Genomic DNA, 27,818 nt, shown 5'->3' on the forward strand with positions numbered 1-27,818 from the left:
TGGTGGGGGGGAGGCGCTTTGGTTCTCCCCCTGAAGTTCAGGCCGGGGGGGGGGGAGGCGCCCCGCCTCGCCCGGCCGAAATTCAGGCCGGGGGGGAAGGCGCCCCGCCCTGCCTCGCCAGGCCGAAATTCAGGCCGGGGAGAAGCGCCCTGTCTCCCCGGCCGCGAAATACAAAAGTGAATGCTAAAAACACACACACACACACACGTGATAGGCTATGTAACGATTTACGTAGCCTATCATGGCTAGATTTCCAAAGTCAACCATGATAGGCTACGTAAATCATTACGTAGCCTATCACGGGTGACTTTGGGGGGGGGGAAAGCACATATGCAAATGGCGGTGCCCATGGGCGCCGCCATTTGCGTTCCTTATTTGGGCACGGGTAGTCTACATAAAGATTTACGTAGACTACGGCGAAAATAAGGGCAACGCTATTTACGCCATTTGCGTAGGCGCTTTTTTTTTTTTAAGTCACCCGTGATAGGCTACATAACAATTTACGTAGCCTATCATGGCTGACTTTGGAAATCTAGCCGTGATAGGCTACGTAAATCGTTACGTAGCCTATCACGTGTGTGTGTGTTTTTTACATTTACTTGGAAATGGCGGTGGCGGCAGCCGGCCATTTCCAGGGGCCATTTCAGCCCCTGCCGAAACGCCGCCAAAACACTGCCGGGACCCGCCGCCGAGAGGGACATTCGAGGGAGGTAAGTCCCATCCCGGGGGGTGGCGGGGGGGTTGGCGGAGAATTTCACCACCAATTTCGGGGGGCCGAATGCGTTGGCATTCGGCCTCCCCGAGATTCGTGGAGAAATTCTCCGCCATCCCTAATTGGGAACCCCCAGCTTCACTTGCCTAACTCACTCTGCATATGGAACAGTTAGAATTTCAGAGAAAGCTACCTTGGAGGGCCTGGTTTTCAACCTCCTACCTAACAACCTACATTTGGCTTCCAGAAGCTTACACCTACATTTACCCATGCCATTGGTGCTGATGTCCACTACGATTATTGACTCTACCCCAGAACTACCAACCTGGCTGTGTAGATGTTGCATTACATCCACAACCTCTGCACCAAGCAGACAAATGACGATGCGGTGTACACAGCTGTCACAAACGCAGCTGTCTATGTCTCTGATTGAATTGCCCATTATAGTGAACCCCCCACCCCAACCCGAAGGTACATCTTTGGCGTAAGAGGATATCTGTCCATCCTCCAAAGAATGTCTGTTCTAAGGGATCACTTCCCTCTTCCTTGAAGTGACAAGAAGAGCCTCATTATCTGTGACAACAGAAAAGCTGTGTCACCCTTGGAGTGGGATGCTGGTATCATGTCCCTAAAGGCCTCATCCACCAGTCTCATTCATCAGATGCAGTTTAATCAGATCGTATTATGTGTGCATAACCACATCCATAACTGGGGTGTCCAGGAGATGCATTAGCAACATTTTGGATTTGGAAGTGCATATACATTGATAATGAAATCTAACTTCATATGAAAGCCATAAATTACATACCAATCTAATAAGTTGTCCAAGTACCACATATCACCATTAACAGAACTTTGGGATTCCTCCTACTTAAATGAGCAAAAATTAATTGCATAGTTGATATTATTAAATTGCATGTATATTATTGAAATAACTTCATTATATTCTATATGTAGATCTATTTCAAATACGCTATGTAAGGTTGTCAGTAATATGCAGGTTTACTTAGTGAACTAACAGTCTTGATTTTAGCAATGTTTAACTAATGTTTCCTGTCTAAATTTAAGTGGTAATTTCAGATTATCTGACACTCCTCTAGATCATCTCAGGTTGGAAAAAAACGTAATTTTAAATACATTGCCTGAATCAAGAGATGTCTGTAGATTGCATGCAATCTACCATACTTTGGTTCTAACCATCCTTTGTTAATTTCATTCATTTCAAAGAGAATTGTGCTTTCAGTCATAATGCTGTGGAATCCGTAGATAGTATAATGTACTACATGAAGCATCTTATGAAAGAGAATACACTGTGTTCAGCTACCACTATAAATGGTACACAGAAAAGTCTTGTTAGACAACCAGGGGCAGGGGTTATAGGAAAATATACAAGCCAGATAGAAAGCTGGGTACTATAGATGGGGTTTAGCTGCTATAATGGAAATGATGGGTTTAAAACAAGATAGGAGGGTGTCTTTGGGAAATTACAGGGTAAGTTACTTCATGTAAAGTTTGGTGTTTAACTAAATACAGTTTCTGGACATTTTTTTCCCCTTCACTTTCTTTCCAGTTACCCATACATTCCAATTCTCCCAGCACAGCTCTTGGAAGTTCTCAGTTCACCCACACCTTTTATTATTGGTGTTCATTCTGTCTTCCGTAATGACATTCATGAACTTGTGAGTATATTCAGCTAGGTTTTATCCATGCTTAAGTTATAATACAGATAAACTATTGAGCATAAAATATTGGCATATAATTTTTACAATTAAAAGCACTGTGATAAGCAATTGGAAAAGGCAAACTATCGACTTTGTTAGACATTCCATAAATATGAGTATAAATACCAAGGAGAAAAAGTGGAAGATGGGAACACTACTGAATATATTTATCTTTCAAAACAAACAAGCACCCCACACCTTTGGAAATAAAAGAAATATGATCTACAGACAACTGTTCTACAGACAGTCTGTTAACTGACAGTGGTTGCTTTCATGTAAGCCCCACTGAAACGGACAGGGTTGTATGGAAGCAGCATTTGGTGGACTACAGGAATTCCCTGTGGAATTGTGGTCGCTGATTACATCTAAAAAGCCAGTTTGAAAAATTGTCAGTGATTTATATGATGGGTTGGATCCAGACTGCCCATGAATGGAATTCCAACTATGGGACTCTTCCACTGGAGGATATGAAGGGAGGCAGTTTTCATCAATTCCCCCTTCTGTCTGCAACCCCTTGTGGCCCCCCAAAACCTACTTTGGAAGGTCAAGAGACCCTCCAGAATAGTGTAGAGGTGGCACTAAAGACTGCAGGGGGAAGGGGCAATTGTTTAAAATCACAGGAGCCTCCACTGGAACTCGGTCCCTTTTGCAAATGGAAAGAACCCTTTCATACACAGAAATGCACCCCATTACTTTCTGTACAGATGAGCTGTACAATTTTGACATTACAACCTGATTAATTAGAAACATTTCAGTCAATTAGGGTGTTTTAACTGATCTAACCAAGCAGTCAACTACATGTTACATCTCTATTCAAAATCAACACTTCAGTTGTGTTCCCACCTATGCACTGCTTTCAGGAGACAGGGCTCCATATTCTTCACCTGCTACATCATCCAGTCATTGGGGTTGTCCCATGGGTCTGTTTTAATATTATGCTTGCATTCACCTTCATGATGTCAAATGTTGCACAAATGAATTAACATTTTATATATGTCTTTCAGTTAGATGTAATTATAGCAGACCTGGATGGTGGTACAATTAAAATTCCTGAATGTATTCATCTATCCCAGCTCCCAGAACCACTGCTCCATCAAACTCAAACTGCTCTCTCTCTAGTAAGTCTGATTCCTGATCATAGATAATTTACAACTTAACTGTTCAGTGCTTCTCTTTTATTCTCTCTTCTTCCCTACTTAAGTGACTAATATTTACATTATTAGACATATTTCATAAGCATGACAGCCCCTTTGATTTAAAATTATTAATTTTATTGCAGTTTTTAAGTAAGAACATTTTTGTTTGAAGTTAGAATCATATTCTTTAGCAAAAGAAAGTATTAGAGAAAAAGAGACAATGTTTTCCATATGTTGCCAAATACCCTAAGAAGACAAATATGCTAGGCCAATATAGATGAAGCACAAATAAAAAGCAAACAAAACACATCTGTTTTCTGAGAAATTGTAAAGGAAACTTCTGTTTGTTTTATACCCTTTGTTATATACCTTCAGCAGTGTCTGTCTTGCTTCCGCTTTCCAGCCTTGAAAGGTGGATAGTTGTTTTGTTGTTGGGTTACAGTTCTTTGTTTGTTGGTTAGTGCTTCGTTTCCTCATGTATTTTCTCTGGGTGTTGGCTGTTTCTTCTCTTAGAAGGGACAAATAATGGGCTAAATGGGATTCAAACCTTTCCCGTAGGATTTGATATGAAATGTATTTGTGGTACAATCTATATTTAGAAAAATTAGCCTAGGAAAATGTTGCCAATAAAGCGCTTGCTCTGAAATTTTGTTTTTCAAATTGTAGGTTTTACATCCAGATTTGGAAATGGCAGATTATGCATTTCCTCCCCCTCGAACAGCTCTATCACAGTCTAAAATGTTGGTAAGACATAGTATTTCTAACCTTGTAATAAATGGGGGGGGGGAGATAATGTTTTCCTTACGCTTCAGTAAATTTATCTGTATTTCTGATTCACTTTTCTGTATTGTTCCCAAATATTTCTGATTACCTCTCATTAAATACGTTAAACTTTCACCATTTTTTTAATCTCTAAAACGTGGGCTATTAAATTGAAGGTTCCTGAGGTTATACAGTAACACAACTTGTTTGCAGTTTAGCAGCAATGAAAACTCACTGAGAAAATGAATCTTTTGTGCCATAGCGAACTGAATGTAGGTGTACCAAATCCAACGAGCCTAGAGTTATTAACTGTTGATTGGACTCCTGCCAGCATAGTTGTAACTCTTGGACATTAACGTTAGCTATGTTATACTGCTCCACTAGAGTAGAAGAGAGCTGTGGTCACAGGGGGATTCCAAAGCTCAGTCATATGACTTCTTGCAGCTTTCCTGACAGCAGCTCCTTTAACTGTTGGAGTTGCCTGGTGCTGTAGGCCTGCACCCTTGGACCTACAGTTGAAGCTGGTGTAATTGAATTCCATTGCTTCCTCCTGAAGGAATTTCAACCTTGAGCTCTGATATTCCCCCCCCCCCCCAATCAACCAAGCTTGTGCTGATAGGAAGCATTGTGTCTCGTTGATCTGCTTAAACATTAGAAAGCTTTGATGCCTTATGAAGTGGCAGTGAAACAGCTCAGAAGTTCTTGGCATTGTTCTTTGTGATTCCATCCATTCTAGCAAGAAGTGCCCAGTAGTAGTAATAGGTTAAATTCTGGTGGCTTTGCTTAATCTTGGAGAAATTTATTAGCAAATGAAAACTAAATCGTATACCTTTCAAGACCTAATGCCAAATACAAGGATGCTCTTCCTGAAAGCTCTCTGGTCCATAAAGATGTCACACTCTGACCATTATTTTTATTGTGCTATTGAAATTCACATGATTTTTTTAAAAATTTATAGCCTCATTTCCATCCATCTGAGAATTGTATGCATAAAAAAGAAAGGGTTTATGAATATTTATTTCTTGGTTTGTGTTTTAAAAGAAGATAGTAGCACTCAATTTCCTTGTCTTTCTCAGGATAAAGAGGTGCGAGGAGTCTTTCTTAGATTATTTGCACAGCTTTTCCAGGGATACAGATCTTGTCTTCAGCTGATCAGGATTCATTCAGAACCCGTCATAAACTTCCACAAGGTAAAAGCAAAGCTTCTAGATGATGGTGCATTTTGATGTTTTTAACAGGTTAATATATATACAGTCTTATAAGTATTAGTGCACTAGCTGCTTTGAACAATATTATTGTATAGTTTGATGTTCCACAGTAGAGTTGTTTGGTATATCTTGTTCAGTGGGGTGTTGCCTTTGATTTAGCTTGCATATTTTTTGTGTGTTGTCTCAAAGCTAAGACTGTATGTCAGTTATATTTGCAAATAATTTGTACCACTTTCATTCCTGTAAGTGGAATTTCTCAATACTTTAGCCTCGAGATAGAAATCAGAGCTGGAAATTATGTGGCAATCACCTTGCTGCATGTTTCCCCTATAAAGTAGGAATCCTACACACACAATAAATCCTGATAACGTTCAGTTGATAAAAGTGTGCCACTAGCAGAAATTAGGAGTGAATGATGTGCAACATGTTAGATGTTAATTCATGATTCATTGAATAGTTTTGTAAAATACTCCAGATGGCACCAGCAAGTGATCCAAAATATTCTCCATAAGGGACAATAAACAAAGGCTAGGAAATACTAGTTTCTATCTGACCGTGGGGGAAAATCCTTCTTGACCTCAACAGGATTTTGAACGTAAAACAAAATGCATCCACCACGTTGTTTTTGCATCAGAAAATTTTCTTGGCCTTCCAGCAGAAGTCCACCCCACCCAGCATTCCATCTTCATTTGTCCCATCTCAAGCTCTTTTGCCCTAGAGGAAAGTTAAAGTGGGGACAACATATTAGGTGGACTAAAAAGCAAATAGCACCATATCCCGATAGACCAAGTCACCAGATTGAAAGTGCTAATCTTTCTAACATGACCTAACTTTTTTTTGATACCAGGTAGGTTGCTTACCTGCCAGCTGTTAAATGGATTTAGTATGTAACTGTGTTGCATTTTACCTTGTATAATTTCTGTTCGCTGAAAGAAAACAGACTTCTGAATGCATTCCAGTCATATTTGGAATGAGTATGTGTGTGTTGATGGAAAGTTCTCTGTTTACAATAACCTTGGAGATATATTAGTTCAGTGTTTGGTTTTATTAAAAGCATTAAACACTCATTCTTTCATTTTGTATTTTACATTGTATTGTTGCTATCCTTTTTGCCTTGTTTGATATGAAAAATGTATTTCTGTAGTTAAGATTTAATTATATCTGCAGGCAGCCTTCTTGGGCCAGCGAGGCTTGATCGAGAATGATTTCCTTACCAAAGTTCTGAATGGAATGGCATTTGCTGGTTTTGTGTCAGAGAGAGGTCCTTCTTACCGATCCTGTGACCTCTTTGATGAGGTAGAAACATTTTTGAAACACACACATGAAAGTCAAGAGAGAAATGTGTTGCATACTTAAACTGAATAATTATTTTTTTCTGTCAAAAGATTAATGCTGCTGTCATGTTATGAAGTATATCATTGTGAAATATATTGCAGTGGATTAGCTCCAAAGCACTCATTCTGTCCAGATATTACTTTTTTGTGTTCAAATGATTTTATTAAAACCACTGGGAATTATTCCGCTGAAGGTATTTACTTTAAAATAATAAAATTTAAGTTTGAAGAAAAGGGACAAAACCTTCTGGGAATATTCACTGGCACAATAAATCCATGTGAGAATCTTGCATTATTTAAGTCATAATAAAAATAACTACTGTGCATTATAGTCCTTTTAGAACCTTTTAAAAAATGGCAGTATTCTATCTGTCTTTTTTCATACTTCTACAAATCTTTCTATAAGGCATTATTTATGGGAATTTGTTAACATAGAAAAGGCATATGCATCTAGGCAAACTCCCCCCCCCCGACCCCAAAAAGAGATTTGGATCTTAATAACTGGTATGAACGGTGCCATAATTTTTATGTATTTCCCTATTCAAAAAGATATAAACTTGAATGATTAACCCTTGTTTATTATTACTTGATTTGATGTTTGTACCTCTGAATCCTTAATACACTAATACACACAAAACTGAATTGATTTTGACATGACATGCCTGTAACCTTAATAATATAGCATACATCCAAAACAGAAATGGAAGAGTTCAGCATATTAAAAGTTATATATAAATTACGATATTTACTGTCATAATTAATGACATCAAAACCTTTTTAAGATCCACAGCACTAGATGGGAAATGGTTCATCAAATCTAGTATCCTATCTCTAGAATTTAATTTAAGTCAGTATATGTCCCTACAAAAGCCAAGAGCTCCTCTATGATGTATTAAATAAGATGAGATATATCTTTTTATATGCTAAAATTAATTTTATGATCTATTTTTACTATATAGAAAGTTATTTTGTATCAATTAAACATTTTTTTTAAGTTGGTAGCATTTGAAGTAGAAAGAATTAAATCTGAAGAAAGCAATTCATCAAAAATGTTAAAGCATATCAGGGAACTTGCAGAGCAGCTGTTCAAAAACGTAAGTACAATGCATTCATATACCATAATGTGACTGAATAGTATTTCACTTTAAATTACTGAAGCTGTAGAAATTGAAATGGTGATTACTGTAGCCTTGCAATGTATGTTGAAGTTTTATATGAAGTTACTTAAAAGTTATATAACTTAGCAGCCAAGTTTATTGTAGTTGCAGACCTCTGTACAATGAAGCTAATCATATTAGTTTTAAAATTGATTCAGATGTGCCATTTTCTTTTAAATTGTATTGAGTATGCAGTACGCCAGGGATTCAGAACCTCAAGCCCATGGGCCAAATCTGGCCCTCATGCGGTCCCAGTCTGACCTTATGAGGTTCCTCAGATGTCCATGCCCTTCCTCTGGTCCCACCACCTTTCCCTCAACCGCTGATAGTCTGGTGGTTTTCTGTTTTTCGGCAGTTTTTTCCCCTTTCTAAAAGGTTGAAATGCCCTGTATAAGGCTTAATTGCCATCAGCAAAGGGGTGGATGCGCCTGATCTCATAAGCTAAGCAGGGTCAGCCCTGGTTAGTACTTGAATGGGAGACCGCCTGGGAATCAGGCTTCCTGCATTGAGCAGGGGGTTGGACTTGATGGTCTTGTAGGCCCCTTCCAACCCTATGATTCTATGAAGAGCTTTAAGCTAAAATATGCTGGTATTTTTGGTCTTGCCACTTTTGCTTATGGCCCCGCCCACCATTGGAATGTGGTTTCTAAGAGCTTCGGCCCTCAGGCTGAAAGAGGTAATTCCTAGTAAGCAGAAGGCACAGCCTCTATCAGGAAGCATGATAGCCAGCCTAAGTATAAAGACTTTGGACCCAATGGATTGGATCCAGATTCAGGCACATGGAGCAGGACTGGTCTTCCCCACCTCCTCCCCACAGCAGCTCCTACATTCTCCTTAAAATGCTATACAGAATGGGGCAGACTGTGCCATCCTCCAAAGAATGTCTGTTCTAAGGGATCACTTCCCTCTTCCTTGAAGTGACAAGAAGAGCCTCATTATCTGTGACAACAGAAAAGCTGTGTCACCCTTGGAGTGGGATGCTGGTATCATGTCCCTAAAGGCCTCATCCACCAGTCTCATTCATCAGATGCAGTTTAATCAGATCGTATTATGTGTGCATAACCACATCCATAACTGGGGTGTCCAGGAGATGCATTAGCAACATTTTGGATTTGGAAGTGCATATACATTGATAATGAAATCTAACTTCATATGAAAGCCATAAATTACATACCAATCTAATAAGTTGTCCAAGTACCACATATCACCATTAACAGAACTTTGGGATTCCTCCTACTTAAATGAGCAAAAATTAATTGCATAGTTGATATTATTAAATTGCATGTATATTATTGAAATAACTTCATTATATTCTATATGTAGATCTATTTCAAATACGCTATGTAAGGTTGTCAGTAATATGCAGGTTTACTTAGTGAACTAACAGTCTTGATTTTAGCAATGTTTAACTAATGTTTCCTGTCTAAATTTAAGTGGTAATTTCAGATTATCTGACACTCCTCTAGATCATCTCAGGTTGGAAAAAAACGTAATTTTAAATACATTGCCTGAATCAAGAGATGTCTGTAGATTGCATGCAATCTACCATACTTTGGTTCTAACCATCCTTTGTTAATTTCATTCATTTCAAAGAGAATTGTGCTTTCAGTCATAATGCTGTGGAATGTGCCAAGGGTCTGAGAGGGAATCGGATGGAGGCATTTTCCGTGAACTTTTATAGGGCATGTTTCTCTCTCTCCCCCCCCCCCATGTTTCTCTCTAATCAAGTGCTTAAAATATGATATACATAAAGATTGTCTTAACCTCTGTAAAATATAGGTTCTGGGATGGTAGAACTGGTGTATGTGCTAACCATATTGCTCTATTGACAAATACCATGGTCAAGGCTACTATGTGCATAGTATATGGCTTTAAAACACAATAAAAATTCTGTGATTTTAGGTAACACAGATTCTGCAGAATACAAAGCTGAGTTCCACAAGCTTCATACAACTTGCAAAACGAACAGATTTGCATTATTTTTCATATTTACATAATTTATTCTGCTTCTGCTACTCATGCAGAGGGTTTAAGGAGGTATTCTGGGCAGTTAATATTCTGGCCACCCTTGGACCACTAACAATCTTATTCAGCAGGATTTACAAGTATATCTCAGTGATTAAAGGTTTTGTTTGTTTGTTTTAAATTGAAAGATGAGTTCTTAGGAAGTTGAGTTCTATAGCCAGTACAGTATTCTGTGACTCTGCTGTACTGTCATGCTTATACAAGCAGCCCTGATAACGGTGGGAAGTTCAGACCATTTATTAATTACAGTCATTAATTACAATAACACAAAATATCATATAAAGGAATGCAATAATCTCAGTTTCTGGCTGCTTCGTGTATTGCATTTTTATCCTTCATTGTATTCATCATCAACAGTACAACAATTGTTTCATGGAAAGATCAGGATCTCAACCAGCTTTGCAGTAAAATTTTCCTGTCTCTGGACAAGATGAACAAGACAGACAGATAACCACATCTTGAAATGTTTCCCTGTCCACCTTCATTTTAATAGCTTCTTCCTGCCTCACTCACCTTGTTCACTGGCCCCTAACAATAGCAACCAGGAGGTGACAATTTCCAATAAACCAACAAAGGTTTGGTCACAGAAGAAATATTCTTTCATTTGTAAATGAAAGTTAGCAGGCAAATGGTTAATAAAAACTTTTCCTAGTCTCCCGTTTCTTATCCAAGGGATTACATAATCATCTCCCATTCTCTTCAAATATATGCCCCAGGCCTTCACATCATACAATGGAAGTTGTTTCCATTAACTTTAATCACCTTGTCATGCATACACTACATACTAAAATCAAATATGTTTACTCCAGTTTAATTAATACAGAATAACTATTGCCTCCTAGTGCTGTGCTCCCAGTTACTAATGAAGATAATAGCCATTCAGTCATTGAGCCACTTACTCACATACTTTATCTATCATGCTTCAGTGCAGAATTATGTTAAAATGTATCAAGGGATAACTAATCTGCATTAAATAAAATTGAATATGCAGCCATAAAAACTTGTCAGTGTTCCCTAGTGTTTTTAACTTGTGTCAGCTTTTCTCTCTTTTAAAAACAAACAAGGGTACCATGCAAATACACCCAGTAAACATGCACATGTTCACACATACATGCATATCACAGTGGGAAGTTTATCAAGCAATGGACTTGCTAGCCAGTTTAGCAAAATCTTGCCTATTTATATTCCCTTGCAAGTGTAAAGATTGTGCTAAATTGTAAACATTGATGTTTTAAGCTGTGTGAGACTGAAGGACTTGTTTACAAATCACTTGTGTTAAGGTAACCACTTTAATTGAGATACTCTGCTGAGTAAATATCGTAGACATTGTTGCCAGTGGGTGGGGTGGGGTGGTTGCCTGCATGTGCGTGTGTGTTAAAAGTTTCATTGCAAATAAACAGTGAAAAAGCAAAGAAAAACATGAGGTTCAAGTGCTCTGAGATAGCCCATCTGAAAATAAGCTTGGATTGAGGCTTCCGATTTAAATATTGTATGGAAGGACGTCAAAGGGTTATTGTATGCTCAGCTGATGTGATGTGCTGGATACAATGGGGTGGATCGAGACTTAGTCATACTTAGAGTAGACTTACTGAAATCAATGGGACTTAAGTTAGTCATGACTGACTTAAGTCCCATTGATTTCAGTGGCTCTACTCTAAGTATAACTAAGTTTCAAACCAACCCAGTGTACTGTGATTACCACTGTGAGTTTAAAACAATGTTAATGGATAAAAATAGTTTGTGTGAATGTAGATAATTGTTGTGAACCACTTCAAGGTTATGGTTCAAGGTTGTGGGAAGTTATTTTTAAAATATTACCTGGAACTAATGGTCAAAATCCAGTGCTAAATGCATGGACTTTCTCTTCCTTCCCTCCACCCTGCAGCCCTCCACACACACACACACACACTCCAAATCTGTTCCAATTGCCCTCTCCCCCTTCCACCGACAGAAGCAGTTGTGTTGGCAGGAGGACTTAATTTTGTCTGAACATTTTATTGTATTTGACTAATAGCCATTACAACCAACAGAACTTAAAATATCATGTAATAACAGAAGGTAAGCAGAATCAGCTTAACGAATCACCTGCACAGTCCACTGCGAGAGCATTCAGAGTGCTTGCACGAATATGTTTTTCAGCCTTAGCAAACAGAGCTGTTTTGTGTGTAACATAAGGGTTGCAGTCTGACAGTAACCAACAAATCTTTGCATAGATACTTTTACCCTGTAAGGATGCCAAAATCTGTCCCAGGAATCTCTCCCTGGGGTTTTGGTATAAATGACAGAACAGTAAATAATGTGAGATATCCTCTACCTCTCCCGTACCACAGATACAGAACTATAGGTTTCTTGGAACATGCCTATATCTTCCATCCAAGAATGCTGTGGGCATAGTTTGGAAGCGTAATTCTGTAAATGAGGTTCTCAAAGAAGCAAAAGTAAGAGTTTGCAGGTATTGAGCTCTTTCATGATCTGTTTTAAACAAATAATACCACTGAGAAAAGTTTGAACATTTAATTAGATCTAGGTCCTGCCTATTATCTATTCCATAAATCAAATCCCACAATTTGTTTTTGGCTCCCAGTATAGTAAAAATTGACACCGAAATCAGATTGACTCATGAACTTCTTATTGCACAATTTAGAATCAGACTAAAAAGAATAGGGAAGACCCACAGATCAGTTAGATATGAGCTCACTAATATTCCTCATGAATATGCAGTGGAGGTGAAGAATAGATTTAAGGGACTAGATTTAGTAGATAGGGTTCTGGAAGAACTATGGACAGAAGTTCGCAACATTGTTCAGGAGGCGGCAATAAAAAACATCCCAAAGAAAAAGAAAACCAAGAAGGCAAGATGGCTATCTGCTGAGACACTGGAAGTAGCCCAAGAAAGAAGGAAAGCAAAAGGCAACAGTGGTAGGGGGAGATACGCCCAATTAAATGTAAAACTCCAGAGGTTAGCCGGAAGAGATAAGGAATTATTTTTAAACAAGCAATGCATGGAAGTGGAAGAATATATTAGAATATGAAGGACAAGAGACCTCTTCCAGAAAATTAGAAACATTGGAGGTAAATTCCAGGCAAAAATGGGTATGATCAAAAACAAAGATGACAAGGACCTAACAGAAGCAGAAGAGATCAAGAAAAGGTGGCAAGAATATACGGAAGATCTGTATAGGAAGGATAATAATATCGGGGATAGATTTGACGGTGTGGTCAGTGAGCTAGATCCAGACATCCTGAAGATTGAAGTTGAATGGGCCTTAAGAAGCATTGCTAATAACAAGGCAGCAGGAGATGACGGTATCCCAGCTGAACTGTTTAAAATCTTGCAAGATGATGCTGTCAAGCTGATGCATGCCATATGCCAGCAAATTTGGAAAACACAAGAATGGCCACCAGATTGGAAAAAATCAACTTGTATCCCCATACCAAAAAAGGGAAACACTAAATAATGTTCAAACTATCGAACAGTGGCAGTTATTTCACATGCCAGTAAGGTAATGCTCAAGATCTTGCAAGGTAGACTCCAGCAATCCATGGAACGAGAATATCCAGATACACAAGCTGGGTTTAGAAAAGGCAGAGGAGGTAGAGACCAAATTGCCAATATCCTCTGGATAATGGAGAAAGACAGGGAGTTTCAGAAAAACATCTATTTCTGTTTTATTGACTATTCTAAAGCCTTTGACTGTGTGGATCATAACAAATTGTGGCAAGTTCTTGGTGGTATCGGGATACCAAGTCATCTTGTCTGCCTCCTGAGGAATCTGTATAACAACCAAGTAGCAACAGTAAGAACAGACCATGGAACAACGGACTGGTTTAAGATTGGGAAAGGAGTACAGCAGGGTTGTATACTCTCACCCTACCTATTCAACCTGTATGCAGAACACATCATGCGACATGCTGGGCTTGATGAATCCAAGGCTGGAATTAAAATCGCTGGAAGAAACATTAACAATCTCAGATATGCAGATGATACCACTTTGATGGCTGAAAGCGAGGAGGAGCTGAGGAACCTTATGACGAAGGTGAAAGAAGAAAGTGCAAAAGCTGGGTTGCAGTTAAACCTCAAAAAAACCAAGATTATGGCAACCAGCTTGATTGAGAACTGGCAAATAGAGGGAGAAAACATGGAGACAGTGACAGACTTTGTTTTTCTAGGTGCAAAGATTGCTGCAGATGCTGACTGCAGCCAGGAAATCAGAAGACGTTTACTTCTTGGGAGGACAGCAATGACAACTCTTGATAAAATAGTGAAGAGCAGAGACATCACACTGACAACAAAGGTCCGCATAGTTAAAGCAATGGTATTCCCCGTAGTAACCTATGGCTGTGAGAGCTGGACCATAAGGAAGGCTGAGCGAAGGAAGATAGATGCTTTTGCACTGTGGTGCTGGAGGAAAATTTGGAGAGTGCCTTGGACTGCAAGAAGATCAAACCAGTCCATATTCCAGGAAATAAAGCCAGACTGCTCGCTTGAGGGAATGATATTAAAGGCAAAACTGAAGTACTTTGTCCACATAATGAGAAGACAGGATACCCTGGAGAAGATGCTGATGCTAGGGAAATTGGAAGGCAAAAGGAAGAGGGGCCAACCAAGGGCAAGATGGATGGATGATATTCTGGAGGTGACGGACTCGACCTTGGGGGAGCTGGGGGTAGCAATGGCCAACAGAAAGTTCTGGTGTGGGCTGGTGCATGAAGTCACGAAGAGTCGGAAGCGACTGAACGAATAAACAACAACAATAGTAAAAATATATGGTAGAAGGTTTTTGGAGGTTAGCAACTCTTGGCATGACTTAGACAAGCCACCCTTCTTCATTTGTTCTCTTAAGCAAAGCTTGGGGAGGTGATCTTCTGGCATATCCAGGACCCTCTTATAATATCGAAGGGCTGCCTTCTGAGCTCTAGCTCCTACTGATACTACTCCTGTCTCTGCCCTGAGGAAGAGAGCTGGAGTCCCTGGGATTACTGCCAGTAAGGATCTCAAAAACGTATTCTGACAAGCCTCCAACTCCTTCAAATTGTTATGCCTGGGCCCCCAAATCTCAATCCCATATTGGATTTGAGCAACAGCTTTTCCAAAAAACACTTTCAGTGCCACCAACCTGCCTCCTCTGGAGTAAAAAAAATTCAAGATAGCTCAAGTTGTTTTCTGTGCTATTATTTTAATGTTCTGAAGCTGAATCTTCCAAGAACTTGGCTCATCAAAATATACACCCAGGTATTTGAAGGAGGAAACCTGCTCTAATTTCCATCTAGCCTCCAGTTGTACCTGGGGGAACGTCCAAAGACCAACACTTTGGATTTAGCATAGTTAATTGTGAGCTGTTCCATTTGGCAGAAATCATGAAGTTTGTTTGGACTTCTCTTCAGCCCAATTTTGTTCATGGAGAGCAGTACAAAGTCATCTGCATAGATTAATATCGCAACTTTACAGTTGCCTATTGTGGGAAGGAAGTGCTCCTTCCTTCCCACAATAGGAAGTTTAACACATTTACAATGTGTTAAACAGTTTAACACATTTACAATGTTATTAATATAACGATTAAACAAATGTGGTGCCAACAACCAACCTTGTTTGACTCCTTTGGTTGTACAGATTTCTTCTGACAATCTACCATCTATGCTAGTCCTTACCCTCATAGTTGTGTTTGTCTAAAATTCATGAATTAGGAATAACAATCTCTTATCAATATTGGTCCCTGCAAGCTTATCCCATAGTTGACTCCTGGTGACTGAATCAAAGGCTGAGGAGAAGTCAATGAAAGCAACAAAGAGCTTTTTGGAAGGACCAGTCGTATATTTATAAATTAAATGGTGCAAAACAAAGATCTGGTCCACAGTGCTATGGCCTTTCCTAAACCCAGCTTGTTCCTGGTGTAAAATATTATTTTCATCTTCCCAGTCTGACAACTTCTGGAGGAGGAAACAGCTATAGATCTTAGAGCTGACATCTAGTGAACTAATTGGCCGATAGTTCTGAGGTTTAGATTTATCTCCTTTCTTCTGAATTGGAAATATGCTCAACTTCCGTCCTTCAGGAAAGATTCCCATGGTATTAATATGAGAGAACAAATGAGAACAATTTTGCTAACAGAGATGCCCACCATTCAGGATTACTCTTAAAAACCTCCAGTGGGATCATATCCTCCCCTGGTGCTTTGCATGCTGCTAAGGCATGGATAAGTTTGCACACTTCTTGTTCTTTGATTGGGGGCCATTCTGGGTGTGCTGCCAAGACATGGAAGGAAGTTGAACCATTGTTGCCAGTATTTATATCATTTCCAAAAATGTGACTAAAATAAGTATGCCAAGTATTAGCTGAAATACATTCCTCTAATATGGGATGTGCCCCCTTATCTGTTATAGTAATCAAGTCCCAAAACTTTCTCTCATTCCTTTCCATGACCACAAGACCCAACTCCTTCCACTGAACCATCATAAACATCATTTTTTTCTTTCTAAGAAGGTTCTTGTAAGCTATCTGACAGGAAGCCAATGCTTCCAGATCTACTCCCAGCTTTAGCTGCCTTACTCTCCTAGTTAATTGAGACAGGTTCTTTTTAGCTTGTCTCCATTCTGTGTCATACCACCCAACTTTATGAGAGACCAATCCAGGTTGATGGACTGTTTTTGTTAGGAGTGGCCTTAAGGCATTGGCTATAATCAAGCTCCCATCTATAGGATCAACATGTCCTTCAACAATGTTTTGGCATACTCCCAAAAGAAAAGGACTATTCAAATGATCCTGAACAGACTGGCTAACAGAAGAAGACCATCTTAAACGTTTCCCACCTATGATTGTTCCCTCTGTTGTATCCATGGGGAGGGGGCGCAGTTGGGTAGCTTGTATAAAGATGGACCAGAGTATAGGTAAATGGTCACTTTCTGGTCAGTCTATAATGTTACAGCTTGCCTTATAGGACAATAAATTTGGTGAGCAAAAGATGTAACCAATAACACTACCTGCCTTACTATTAAGAAATGTAAACTATCCATTAGACTTATCATGCAAACTGCCATGAAGGCATATCAGCTGGAAGCAGGACATGAGTTCAACTAGTCTCTGACCTTCTTCATTAATTTTATCATGCGAAAAGCAATCATATGGAAAGACATCGCTACAATCCAGACTGAAAGTGTTTCCATTTTCATTGGGTCTTGAGCCAACAAGAAAGTTACATTTGCTTCAGGAAACTGTGCTTCACAGAGGTTCAGTACGTCTGCCAATTCTTCCCATAGAATCTTTTAGTTCAGTGAGGATTTGTCAGGTGGAAAATATACATTAAGGCAAATTAAGGTGACCAGCTTACACCTCCACTTACCTTTTACCAATATTGATAAAATGAAATTACCTTTAGACTGATAAATTACTTCAGCCTCAACATCAAGCTTCACTGAGACACGTGTAGCCAGGCCTCCCCTGGCTCTTCCTTTCTGATGGAGTTTTGTTGCAGGAAGCAGAAAGGAACTGAACCCCTGCATCAAAAGGGTTGAGGTTTCCAATAACGAAGTTTCTTGGGAACAAAGTATGTCATAAAGTGAAAGAAATTTGCTAAACTCTTGATGTACTAACTTGTGCCGCCACCCAGCTATGTTCCATGATAAAATAGAAAGAGGGGAATATGAATCCAACCCATCTAGCCAGGGACATTCCCAGGAGTGGTGCTGGGCTCTGGAGAGAATAAATCAGGATTTCTCCATGTTTTTCCTAAGACAGTGCCCATCTCTCAAGTTTGAAGAATTGTTTGAACTCTTGTTTAGCTCATATGTATTTCTGTCCCAGTTATTGTTGGCTTGAGTGCCCCAATCATAATTCATAGGGGAAATAATAGTATTATGAGTAGTAAGTGAGGGAGATTGGCCTCCTCAACACTCAGAACCACTTCCTCGTCTATGCCATGGGATGGGAATGTTATTTGGATAAGTCAGATACATAGGCATAGCTTCCTCAGAGTTCCTCCAATTATGTGGAGTCTCATTGGGGGAATGGAGTCTTTTGTGCCAGTTTGGCACAGTTTGGCGAGTAACCAATGACCTTCTTTTGTTAAACCACTTCTTGGTATGAATAGGTGAATTTAGATATCTGTGCTAGTGTGTGCTTACCCCACTTAAAGGACACACTGTTACTCTTAAAAAAGGAGAGTAAATTCCAAAAACCTTAGCAAAGCTACAAACAGGTGAAGGTCAATTCAATTATACCTCTTGTTTTCCTATACCCCAAGGGGTACAAACATGAGCAAGTGCCCCCCCTTTGTCCTTCCATAATGTCCCAACTATGGATAGTAACTCTGATAGCACCTCTGTACCTTTTTTCCATGAGCTATCCATCTGTTTCAGTGGCCAATTGTATATGGAGATACAGAAATCAGACTTACCCAGGGAATCATTTGTCTGGGATGCCCTAATTAAATCTGATTCATTGTCCACCTGTTTCAGCTTCTCCTTCAATTCCCCGTGCTCATCTTCTATTCTCTTCTGCCCCATGATGTTATTTGGCATACCAGTTTCCATTACTGAATCCTCTTGCCACTCATCTAATATAATTAGATCATTAGAAAAAGTAAGGTGAGAAATTTCAGTAATGTTATCCTGAGTTTTTTCCACTTCTACTATATCTGGCCATGGCATGCCCCATCTTTCCCAGTCCAGCAAAATATTACTCACATGGTCCCTGAGATGCTGTTTATCAATGAGAGAAGTGTCAGCCTGCAGCTCTCTCAAATCAGAAATGTTATCAGTTTCTTGACTGAGTGGTACTGGAGCAGGAACGGGAGCTGTTGTCAATATCCCCGTCTCAAATAGGCCCACTATGACTTGCATGCTGGCCTTAAGACCAGAGAGCTCCTTCTTTAATATGTCTAGACTTTAAAAAAAATCTCGTTAACTTCAGCTATAAGGAAACATTGGTCTCTAAGGAATTTATACACTTCAGCAAGGACTACCTGATTTTCCTTTTCTATGCATTGAGCCATCAGGTTATCCTGCTGTTTGGTACCAAAATTATTCTGGAATATACCATGTTCAGGGGACAGCAAGTAAGAATTTCCACACAAAATTTTTGGGCCAGGGGACCAATTGCCATCATATCCTGACTTTGTGTATCTATAAACTCCTCCAACTGGAAATCCTTGTTATCTTCACCTCTCACCATGTAAATATGATTCAGTGTGTCTACCAAGGCAGGGGTAAATAGGTCCTTAGTTGGGTTATCTTCAATAGGTATTCCCTCAGATTCTACTGGGAGACAGTATTCCAAAATTGACCTCTGTGCAGATGCAGGGAGAGATTCTTTAAATCTCTTTTGGCCTTTCTGGGCCCTGGTTAGTACATGGTAACCTGGACACTCTGAATTCAATCCAATATGCGTTAAAAGAAAAGGGGGATAAAAAGAAAAGCAACAAAAAACTTAAAAACAGGTTTTAAAAAGTTAAGAAAAAATACTCTTTCCTAAAAGAAGGGATAAAATCAATACAAACTATTGCAAACTAAAAGCACAATAACAGTGTCAAACCAAGACTGGACAGTCACCCCAGTGGCATATCCAAGTCTGATAGACTCTTCAGCTTCCCTCACTAGCCTTCCAGCTAAGGAAGGAGCTTTAGCCAAATATATAATCTGTAGGTGGGTGGCACATAACAAGCACACTCCTTCTAGTCCTCTCCCCAAGAAGCCTCTGGCAAGCGCCAGCCAGATATACAGCCTGCAGATGGGCGGGGCAAGGCAAAAACATACCTGAAGGCAGCCCAGGCAAAGCAGCTTCTCCTTCTAGTCCTCTCCCCCAGGAGGACTTAATTGGATACCACCCTTTGACTTTCAATCTTGCAGTCTGTAGGACTACACCAAACTTCATATGTCATAGCCTAAATTAACCAAGAGTACATATTTTATTGTCACCACACAATTTTTCCTTTGCTTTTTCATAAGAATATAAGAAAAGCCATGCTGGATCAGATCACAGCCTTATCTAGTCCAGCATTCTGTTTCCACAGTGACCAACCAAATGCCTTGTGGGAAGCTAACAATGGGGACATAAACACAATAACACCATCTCACTTGTATTGCCTAGTAACTGGTACTGAGAAGCATACTGCCTCTGATACCTGAGGTAGTATATCGCCATCATGACTACTAGCCATTGATAGGCTTATGTTCCATGGAAGGGTCTAATGCCCTTTTAAAGCCATCCAAATTTCAGTTCCTTTGTAAACTTGCATGGATGGAAGGGCATCGTGTTGCACATCTCTTCCATTCCAGAATTAGGTGAACTCATTCATGTTATGCAGTTTTGTTTCATTTTTAAATGTGTTAGCCTCATATAAATGAACATGGTAAAGTTATGGTTAAGGAACTTCATGTTACATAAACTTATGATAGCACATTAATCATTTTAAAACTCTAGATTTTTTCCCATATTTAAGCGTAAATACTCACACAACTCAGTATACAAAGCTTTATTTATTGATTGATTATATTTCTATACTGCCCAATAGCCAAAGCTCTCTGGGTGGTTCACAGAAATTAAAACAGCAAAGTACAGAATAAAAACAGTATAAAATACAAAAGCCAAAAACTACAGTATAAAAATACAACCAGAATAAAACCTAGCAGCAATGCAGAGATTTAAAATACAGAAACAGATTTAAAACAGCAAAGTTAAAAGACTAACGCTAAAATGCTAGGAAAATAAAAAGGTCTTCACCTGGCACCTGAAAGAATACAACATAAACACCAGGCAAACCTCTCTAGGGAGCTCATTCCACAGCCGGGGTGCTGTAGCAGAAAAGGCCCTCTTCCTGGTAGTTACCTGCCTCACTTCCTTTGGCAGGGGTTCATGGAGAAGGACCCCTGAAGATGATCTTTGGGCCCAGACAGGTACAGATAACCTGGCCCCTTCAGATAACCTGGCTTCAAGCTGTTTAGGGCTTTGAATGTTAATACCAGCTCTTTGAATCGGGCCCAGACATTCTTAATATACTAAAATACTTGGTATGTTTAAATTACCAAAGAATTCGTTGGGCCCAAACAATCAAACTGGAGCACTTTCTCATGTCCCATTGATTTCAGTGGAAGAGATAGGCACATGCTTTAATCTTTTGTATTGAAATCAATGTCACAAAAGTGCTTCACTTTTGTGCCCATTGTGTGTTGTAAATCACCATGCACTGCCAAAATGACTTGATATTCTTCCATAGGTTATGCAATCACTTCAGCCTGTTAATTTGCTAAGTCTTCTATCAATGATAGGTCAAATAAGCTTTCATTATACTGCATTAGTTTAAATACCAAGATGATGTGCAGTTGCCCTGTAAGGTACTGATATAAATACTAGATGTTACCTTAATACAAGGAGTTATGTTTTGATTGCAGGAGAATCCAAATCCTCACATGGCATTCCAGAAAGTTCCACGACCTACAGAAGGATCTCACCTGCGAGTTCATGTTCTTCCTTTCCCCAAGATTAATGAGAATCAGGTTCATGATCTAATCCAGGAAGGTTTGGTTAAGAACCAAAGTGCACCACCTGCTTCTCGTGTAGAAAGGAAATGTGTTGTTCCTGCTGGCCCACCCGTTGGTATGAGAATCATTTCTTTGTTTCATTTAGTTGTAGCCATTTCACTGTATTGTGCTGATTTTTCTTTACTAGAAAAGTAGTGCATGTTTTATGATTTTTCTAGAAAGATCCACAGTGTCTTTTTAAAAGAAAGAAGCCACTCTTTACCCATTGAAATAAGATCACTGAAAGTTATTTTAAAGATAAGAATAGATTTGACACTGTCAGTGGCTACTTCTGTCCTTAAATATCTTTGGGTTCTCATGCTTGGGTTGGATCCAAATTTACGCTGGATCAGTGGCAATGACGGAAGTGGACTTCCATGCCCCCTTCCATGCCTCCTGAAAATGCTACCCAGAGAGTCAGGAGACCCTGCTAAATAGAGTGAGCTGTGGTGTGAGGGGAAGAGGAGGGGATCCCAAAAAAATGAGTGGGGGAACTCTCTACGAGCAAGTCCTTCCTTTCGTGTAAGGCCCCTTTCTCTTGCAGAAGGCAGATCCTGGATCCAACCCTTTGTATAATTTGATGTGCCCTGTGTAACAAAAAGAATGTTTATTTTCAAGTTTTGTTGGTTTAATATATTTGTATTCCATCCTCTTTTAAGGAGCTTAGTGTGGTGTATACTGGATCCAACACGCCTCCCCATTGTATAATAGCCAACAATCATAATTCTCCATGTTCAAGCAAGGACCTTTCACTAGATAGTAAACTGCCCTGTAACCTATGCTGAAGTATAGAGCTTTTTAAAATAAATAAACCCACCACAGTATTTTTAGTTTCTTGCATTTCTTATGCAATTTCAGCTGTTACAATAACTCCCTACCAACTAGCCACCCATCCTTTATACTTGGCATCAATGGTAGTGGTACGTTAACTGATTTAAATCAGTGCTGCTTGTTGACTTGTTTTCAATTGTTGAGTGCTGTCTACTATACAATGGTATAACGGTATGTGTGTTAGAGGGTGGTTTTGCACCTGAGAGGTGCATTTGGGGCTAGTGGACATACCATTTTTCTAACAGTGAGTGGTGTCTATGAAGACGCAGGCAGATCTACAAGGGCATTCCCCAAGGAGCTGTTCTTTCCATTCCACTGGAGCCAGTGACATTCCTCACTACATGTACCTGGCTTGGCCTCAGTCCCTCCTTTTAATGCTTCACTTCTGGAATTGGAGGCATCCTGAGTTATAGTCCCCCTTATCTCACTCCTGTAAAGGAATACACATGACAAATGTTATGTTGTAATTCCAGCGTTCACAGGGAGTTTTCTGAGAAAATTCATTAGCCAGATTTCTACTTGGTCCTGCTCATAGTTATTTCCTGCCAAATTAATGTGGATTTTTTACATTCTGTCATCATGTTTCTCACAAGTGTACTTCAACAGCTTTCTCTCTGGGGAAAAATGTCACTTGAGTCTGACCACATATCAATGATATCTTTGCCTGTGAAATAATTGGGTTGTGTAGTAAACATCCCTATATCTGTTCTGTGCATCTAATGAGGACAAATGTAGCAAAATAAAACAAAGATATCCTAGGAGTCATCTTAGGAATGTTTCTAGTGTAATAGCTCTTTAGTGATGGTGGTTTTTAAAATAAATTGTTTCACATATGTTTCTACTTCTTTCCTTGTTAGTTTCCATAGTAGAGAAGTCAAGCACAGTTTTCAACAGCGCACAAAGGCTGGAAGTTGTTAGAAACTGCATCTCTTTTATATTTGAAAATAAAAATTTGGAGACTGAAAAGGTAATAAATGTTTTTGCTAAATTGTTTGAGAAGCACTTCCAAGTTAAACTCATACATGTTAAGTGATTGAGCTCTTTGCCAGTCCTGTCAGATTTCAGTCCTATTTTCGTATATTCATTGTTCTTTTTGGTAAGTGTCAGATTGAAAGTGACTGAGGTACCATTTGGGTTGGAGAGGGTATATTTGTACATGCAGATCAGTTTTTAATCTAAATTAAAATGTGAAGCCCAGTCCCACCTCTGTGTCTGTCACTTCTCCATCCATGCTTCCATAGAAGGAACTCTCCTCCCTCTGCCCAGTTTTTTCTCTTCCTCATAAATAGAAAGGCAACTTCTTGACCAAAGTAACTTGTGTCCTTTTTTGCACAGTGAACAACTGGACCCAAACATGAACTTGGCCATACAGTATAAGAGGAAACATCTTAGGAAACCCAGTTTTTGATGCTTTTACACTTCAGAATTTACAGCATTGGGTCATGTCCCATCCAAAATGTCCAAAACTGTTGACTGGCTATACATTTAAATTCACACATGCTCAGACTCACCCAGTGGCACTGTTCATAGGTAATGACAACCCATCAGTTTAAAATCTGATGGGTTGTCATACATAAGTAGCAGCGGCCATGGTGACTCCTCCACTTTTACTCCACAACCCACAATTGGCTCCTTCATAGGTTGTGGAGGGTGACATGTGAACCCAGACCATTGGGTTGTTTAGGGGGTAAACAACCCAACAATTAACCCAACGGCAATAAACCATGCATTAACCACAGGCAATGCACATGCTGTCTCTCACTCATGAATGACAACTCATCAGTTTTTAGACCAATGGGTTGTTGTTACATGCGAACCAGGTCATAGAATGGTGCTAAATAGACTTGGGGTGAGAACATAAAGCAGGAATATTTAACCATATGAGCACCCCTGCTCAGATTCTTGTGAGCAGAATAATGGCAGACATAGCTTGCAGAGAGCAGGCCCCCTGCCTTGATTCTGCTCACACCCTCAATTCCCTCTGCTGCCTGATGTTGGGGACCCCCACATCCCCAAACAGCTGTGGAAAGAGCAGTGCTTTTCACTCCTTCCTGAGAATGTACAGGACTGAGTACTGGGCTGATCTCTCTCTAAGTGTATTCCGTAAGTAGGCCACAACCTAGAAGACACTGCTCTAAGCCATCATGGTTTATTCTAATTTCATCTATTTCCAGATTGAGCAGGAAAATGCAGTTTGATAATGAAATATGGACATATGTAAAAGCAGAGAGAGATTAAACCTCAGTCACTAGCTGAAATGTAGGTCAATTAGTGAAAGTTTGCTGATTTGGCATATGTTATTTAGAAATAATACAAGATTTAATATTAGTACAGAAAAATAAATTAACACAAAAGATTTGGTGCAATTGGAATATTTTTAGCTTTTTAATGTTGTTAAGTTTTTCTCTCTACAGACCCTGCCTGCTGCACTGAGAGCCCTCAAAGGAAAAGCAGCTCGACAATGTTTGACACAGGAACTAAGCCTCCATGTTCAGCAAAATCGTGCAATACTGGACCATCAGCAGTTTGATTACATAGTACGAATGATGAACTGTACTTTGCAGGTACTTAAACTACTTTTACCATTGGTTTTTAAGGGAGCAATCCTACCGGGATAGGTGGCCCTCTCCGAACTCAGAGGCGACCGCCTATCCAGTCCAGGGCAGGAGACACACGGAGGGGATTGTCCCCTCCGCGCTTCAGCCACCCTGCATTTGTGGCTAGATAGCTGATTTTCTAGCCACAGGAAGTTGGAGAGGGGGAAGCAGCAGCTGGACAACACGCTGGATGTGTCGTACCAGCATTTCCAAGTTCCCCGCTCTGTCACGCTCCCAGGAACGCCCTGTTTTCACCTCTCCACACTCCTGTTCCGAGTGTGGGGGTGAAGGTCGGCTCCCAAGAACTGACCTATCCTATGGCCATCTAGCCACTAACTAGTGGCCATAGGATTGCACCCTAAATGACTGAATATGGAATATTGAATATATTGGCCACTATCACTTAAGACCATGGTACTTATAATCAAAGTGGGATACATTACTATTCTTCCCACTTCCTGTAAGAACATGCTGTTGAGGATCTAAGGGCCTTTCCTCTCTCTCTCTCTCCCCCTGCCCCCCACATGAAGTTGTTACTTCCATCTGAAGACAACAGGGGTTCTGGCTAACTTCTTAAGGTAGCATTTGTCTTACACACAGAATTGTTGCTCAGGAAATGCTATTTTCCCCTAACTTGCACATAGCTTTGCTTCTGTTGTTGCAATTGAGTATTCGAGAGTCTACTGGGTAAAGACTGTGAAATTATTACTGATGAATGACACAACTAATATCCTATCCCTTCACTATTGTGTGTACTACTCAAAGGTTTGATGTTTCTTCTTTATTTAAAGGTCTGCATTTATATCTCTAGAAACATTTTTAAATGTTCTTGACTAGTAACTGGATTGTATCCTCTACTTTCTGAAACAGGCCCCAAGCTATTTGTTTGTATATGCAGTTTGATTAAGGGCACAATCCTATGGCCGCTAGACAGCGACTAGACAGCCATAAGATTTTTCGTTTTCTGGAAACGGAGCTTGGAGCCAGTGCTCTGAGCTCAGTTCCCAGAAAACCACCTCCCCACGCCATTCCCCTTGTAGGCTGTGCGGTTCATCCCTAGCTCCGCACTCGGACGAGCAGTGTGGAATGGGGGAAAGGGGGGCATCCCCGGCGGTGGCAGAAACACTGTTATGACGCTTTCTATGCACTGTCTGGCCTCACCACCACCACCACCCCGCTCCAAGGCACCCCAGCTAGACAGCCGAAATTGGCCATATAGCCGCAAATTCAGGGCTGGTAGAGTGCAGAGGAGAAGATCTCCTCTGTACTCCGCCTGCCCAGCGTTGGATAATTGGTCACCTCCGAGTTTGGAGGTGGCCAACTATATCCCATAGGATTGCACCCTAAATCTGTGAAAGTCCACTATATCAGGAGTGAGGAGCTCCTTTCAGCCTGAAAGCCAAATTCCGTTTTGGAGAAGGTCTCGGGGGCCACATTCCAGTGGTAGGCAGGGCCAAAGGCAAAAAGGATGGGCCAAAAATACAAAAAATACCAGCATGTTGTAACTTAAAGCTAAAGTGAATATATGGACTCCAGCTATGCTCATATTCATTGTACAGTTCATTTTTAGAATAAAGTTTCTCCCAGGGAACAGTTTCTTAAAAATGGTCTCCAGAGGACTTCATTACTGGTTCAGGACAGCCAGATGACAGATCCATGCCACAGTGAGACAACCCAGGTGGTGGCTTGGCCATATTGTGTGGTTAATGTTTGTACAGGAAGCAAAACTATGTTGGTACCATGTCCTCTTGAATTATACTGTTGCTTATCAACAAAATATTACTAGCAGCAGCAGGAACTGTGGTTGCACTTTATATATCTTCTACCAGGCATTTGGCAGCATATGATAAGTTTTAATCAATCCTGGATTGTCTTATGGTTATGGTTTGTTTTCTTGAGATTGCTTGTTTGAAGTCGTTTTAGATAATGTGTTTTCTTGTGTATATTGTCTGTTGTTCGTGTGTTTGTTTATATAAATGGCTTTTAATCTCTATACTGTATTTTTAATGTTTTTAATCTTTGTAAACTACCCAGAGAGCTTTGGCTATTGGGCAGTATAGAAATGTAAATAATAATAATAATGCTTCAGAATGTGAGCACTTCCTTGCTGTATTACTCAAGAACAAGAAAATGTCATGGCAGAGCCTGAAGCTGTTAATTATTATGAGAATAATTATTTGATACTAGCTGCATTTGAAAATATGTTTTAAGAAGACTGAATTAAATAAGCAACTTTATGAAAATTACATCAGAGTTAGAAAAGCTGTGGACATATCCCACATGAAATCCACATCTGTCGTACAAAATTTCCATATTTATTCCTCTATAGGAATCACAAAAAAATACACCTGTGTTGGAAAATAATGCTTTAGAATTGGATTTCAGTTTTTAAAAATGCCCAAGAGTGAGAAAATGTTCCAGAAGCTCCAAGTGTTCCACTATTAATTTACTCTGAAATCGTTATAAAGCCATAGGTAATATAGAGTATATGAGCAAACACAGTTCAGCATTTAATCGCACAGGAGAGTTTTTAATCAGCATTCTTCACATTTTAAAAGCCTACAGTACTTTTCCAACAATATTCACAAAAAGGAGTGAATAGCCTGAGCTTCTGAACTTTGTTTCTTGTTTTTTGCATAGCACTTCTTTCTGCTGAATACACAAACTGCTTCTCAGTGAAATTATCTCTTTGGATCCCAGCCATGGGTTTTACTGGGACAGGTATACCAGAAAGTCAAATTATACTATAATTATTTGAATTAATAATGAGAATTTTCTAAATGCCCAATATCACTCTATCTCTGCATAGGGTGTAGCTCAATAA

General features: G+C 39.7%; 1 protein-coding gene across 4 annotated transcripts in view; it reads left to right on the forward strand.

The window, feature by feature from the left end:
• SBF2 (SET binding factor 2) overlaps window positions 1-27,818 on the forward strand; it is a 388,549-nt gene that overhangs the window by 247,457 nt on the left and 113,274 nt on the right. For all 4 annotated transcript variants that reach the window (XM_084854235.1, XM_084854251.1, XM_084854241.1 and 1 more), the window contains exons 8-16: window positions 2,283-2,391; window positions 3,438-3,551; window positions 4,236-4,313; window positions 5,408-5,521; window positions 6,707-6,835; window positions 7,869-7,967; window positions 21,438-21,642; window positions 23,255-23,364; window positions 24,812-24,961. In XM_084854235.1, the coding sequence (XP_084710361.1) occupies window positions 2,283-2,391; window positions 3,438-3,551; window positions 4,236-4,313; window positions 5,408-5,521; window positions 6,707-6,835; window positions 7,869-7,967; window positions 21,438-21,642; window positions 23,255-23,364; window positions 24,812-24,961 (1,108 nt within the window). The remainder of the gene's footprint in view (window positions 1-2,282; window positions 2,392-3,437; window positions 3,552-4,235; window positions 4,314-5,407; window positions 5,522-6,706; window positions 6,836-7,868; window positions 7,968-21,437; window positions 21,643-23,254; window positions 23,365-24,811; window positions 24,962-27,818) is intronic.

Source organism: Heloderma suspectum, chromosome 1 (assembly GCF_057233095.1).
Source record: "Heloderma suspectum isolate Gila_16-S chromosome 1, 16-S_ref, whole genome shotgun sequence".
NCBI classification, from domain to species: domain Eukaryota; kingdom Metazoa; phylum Chordata; class Lepidosauria; order Squamata; family Helodermatidae; genus Heloderma; species Heloderma suspectum.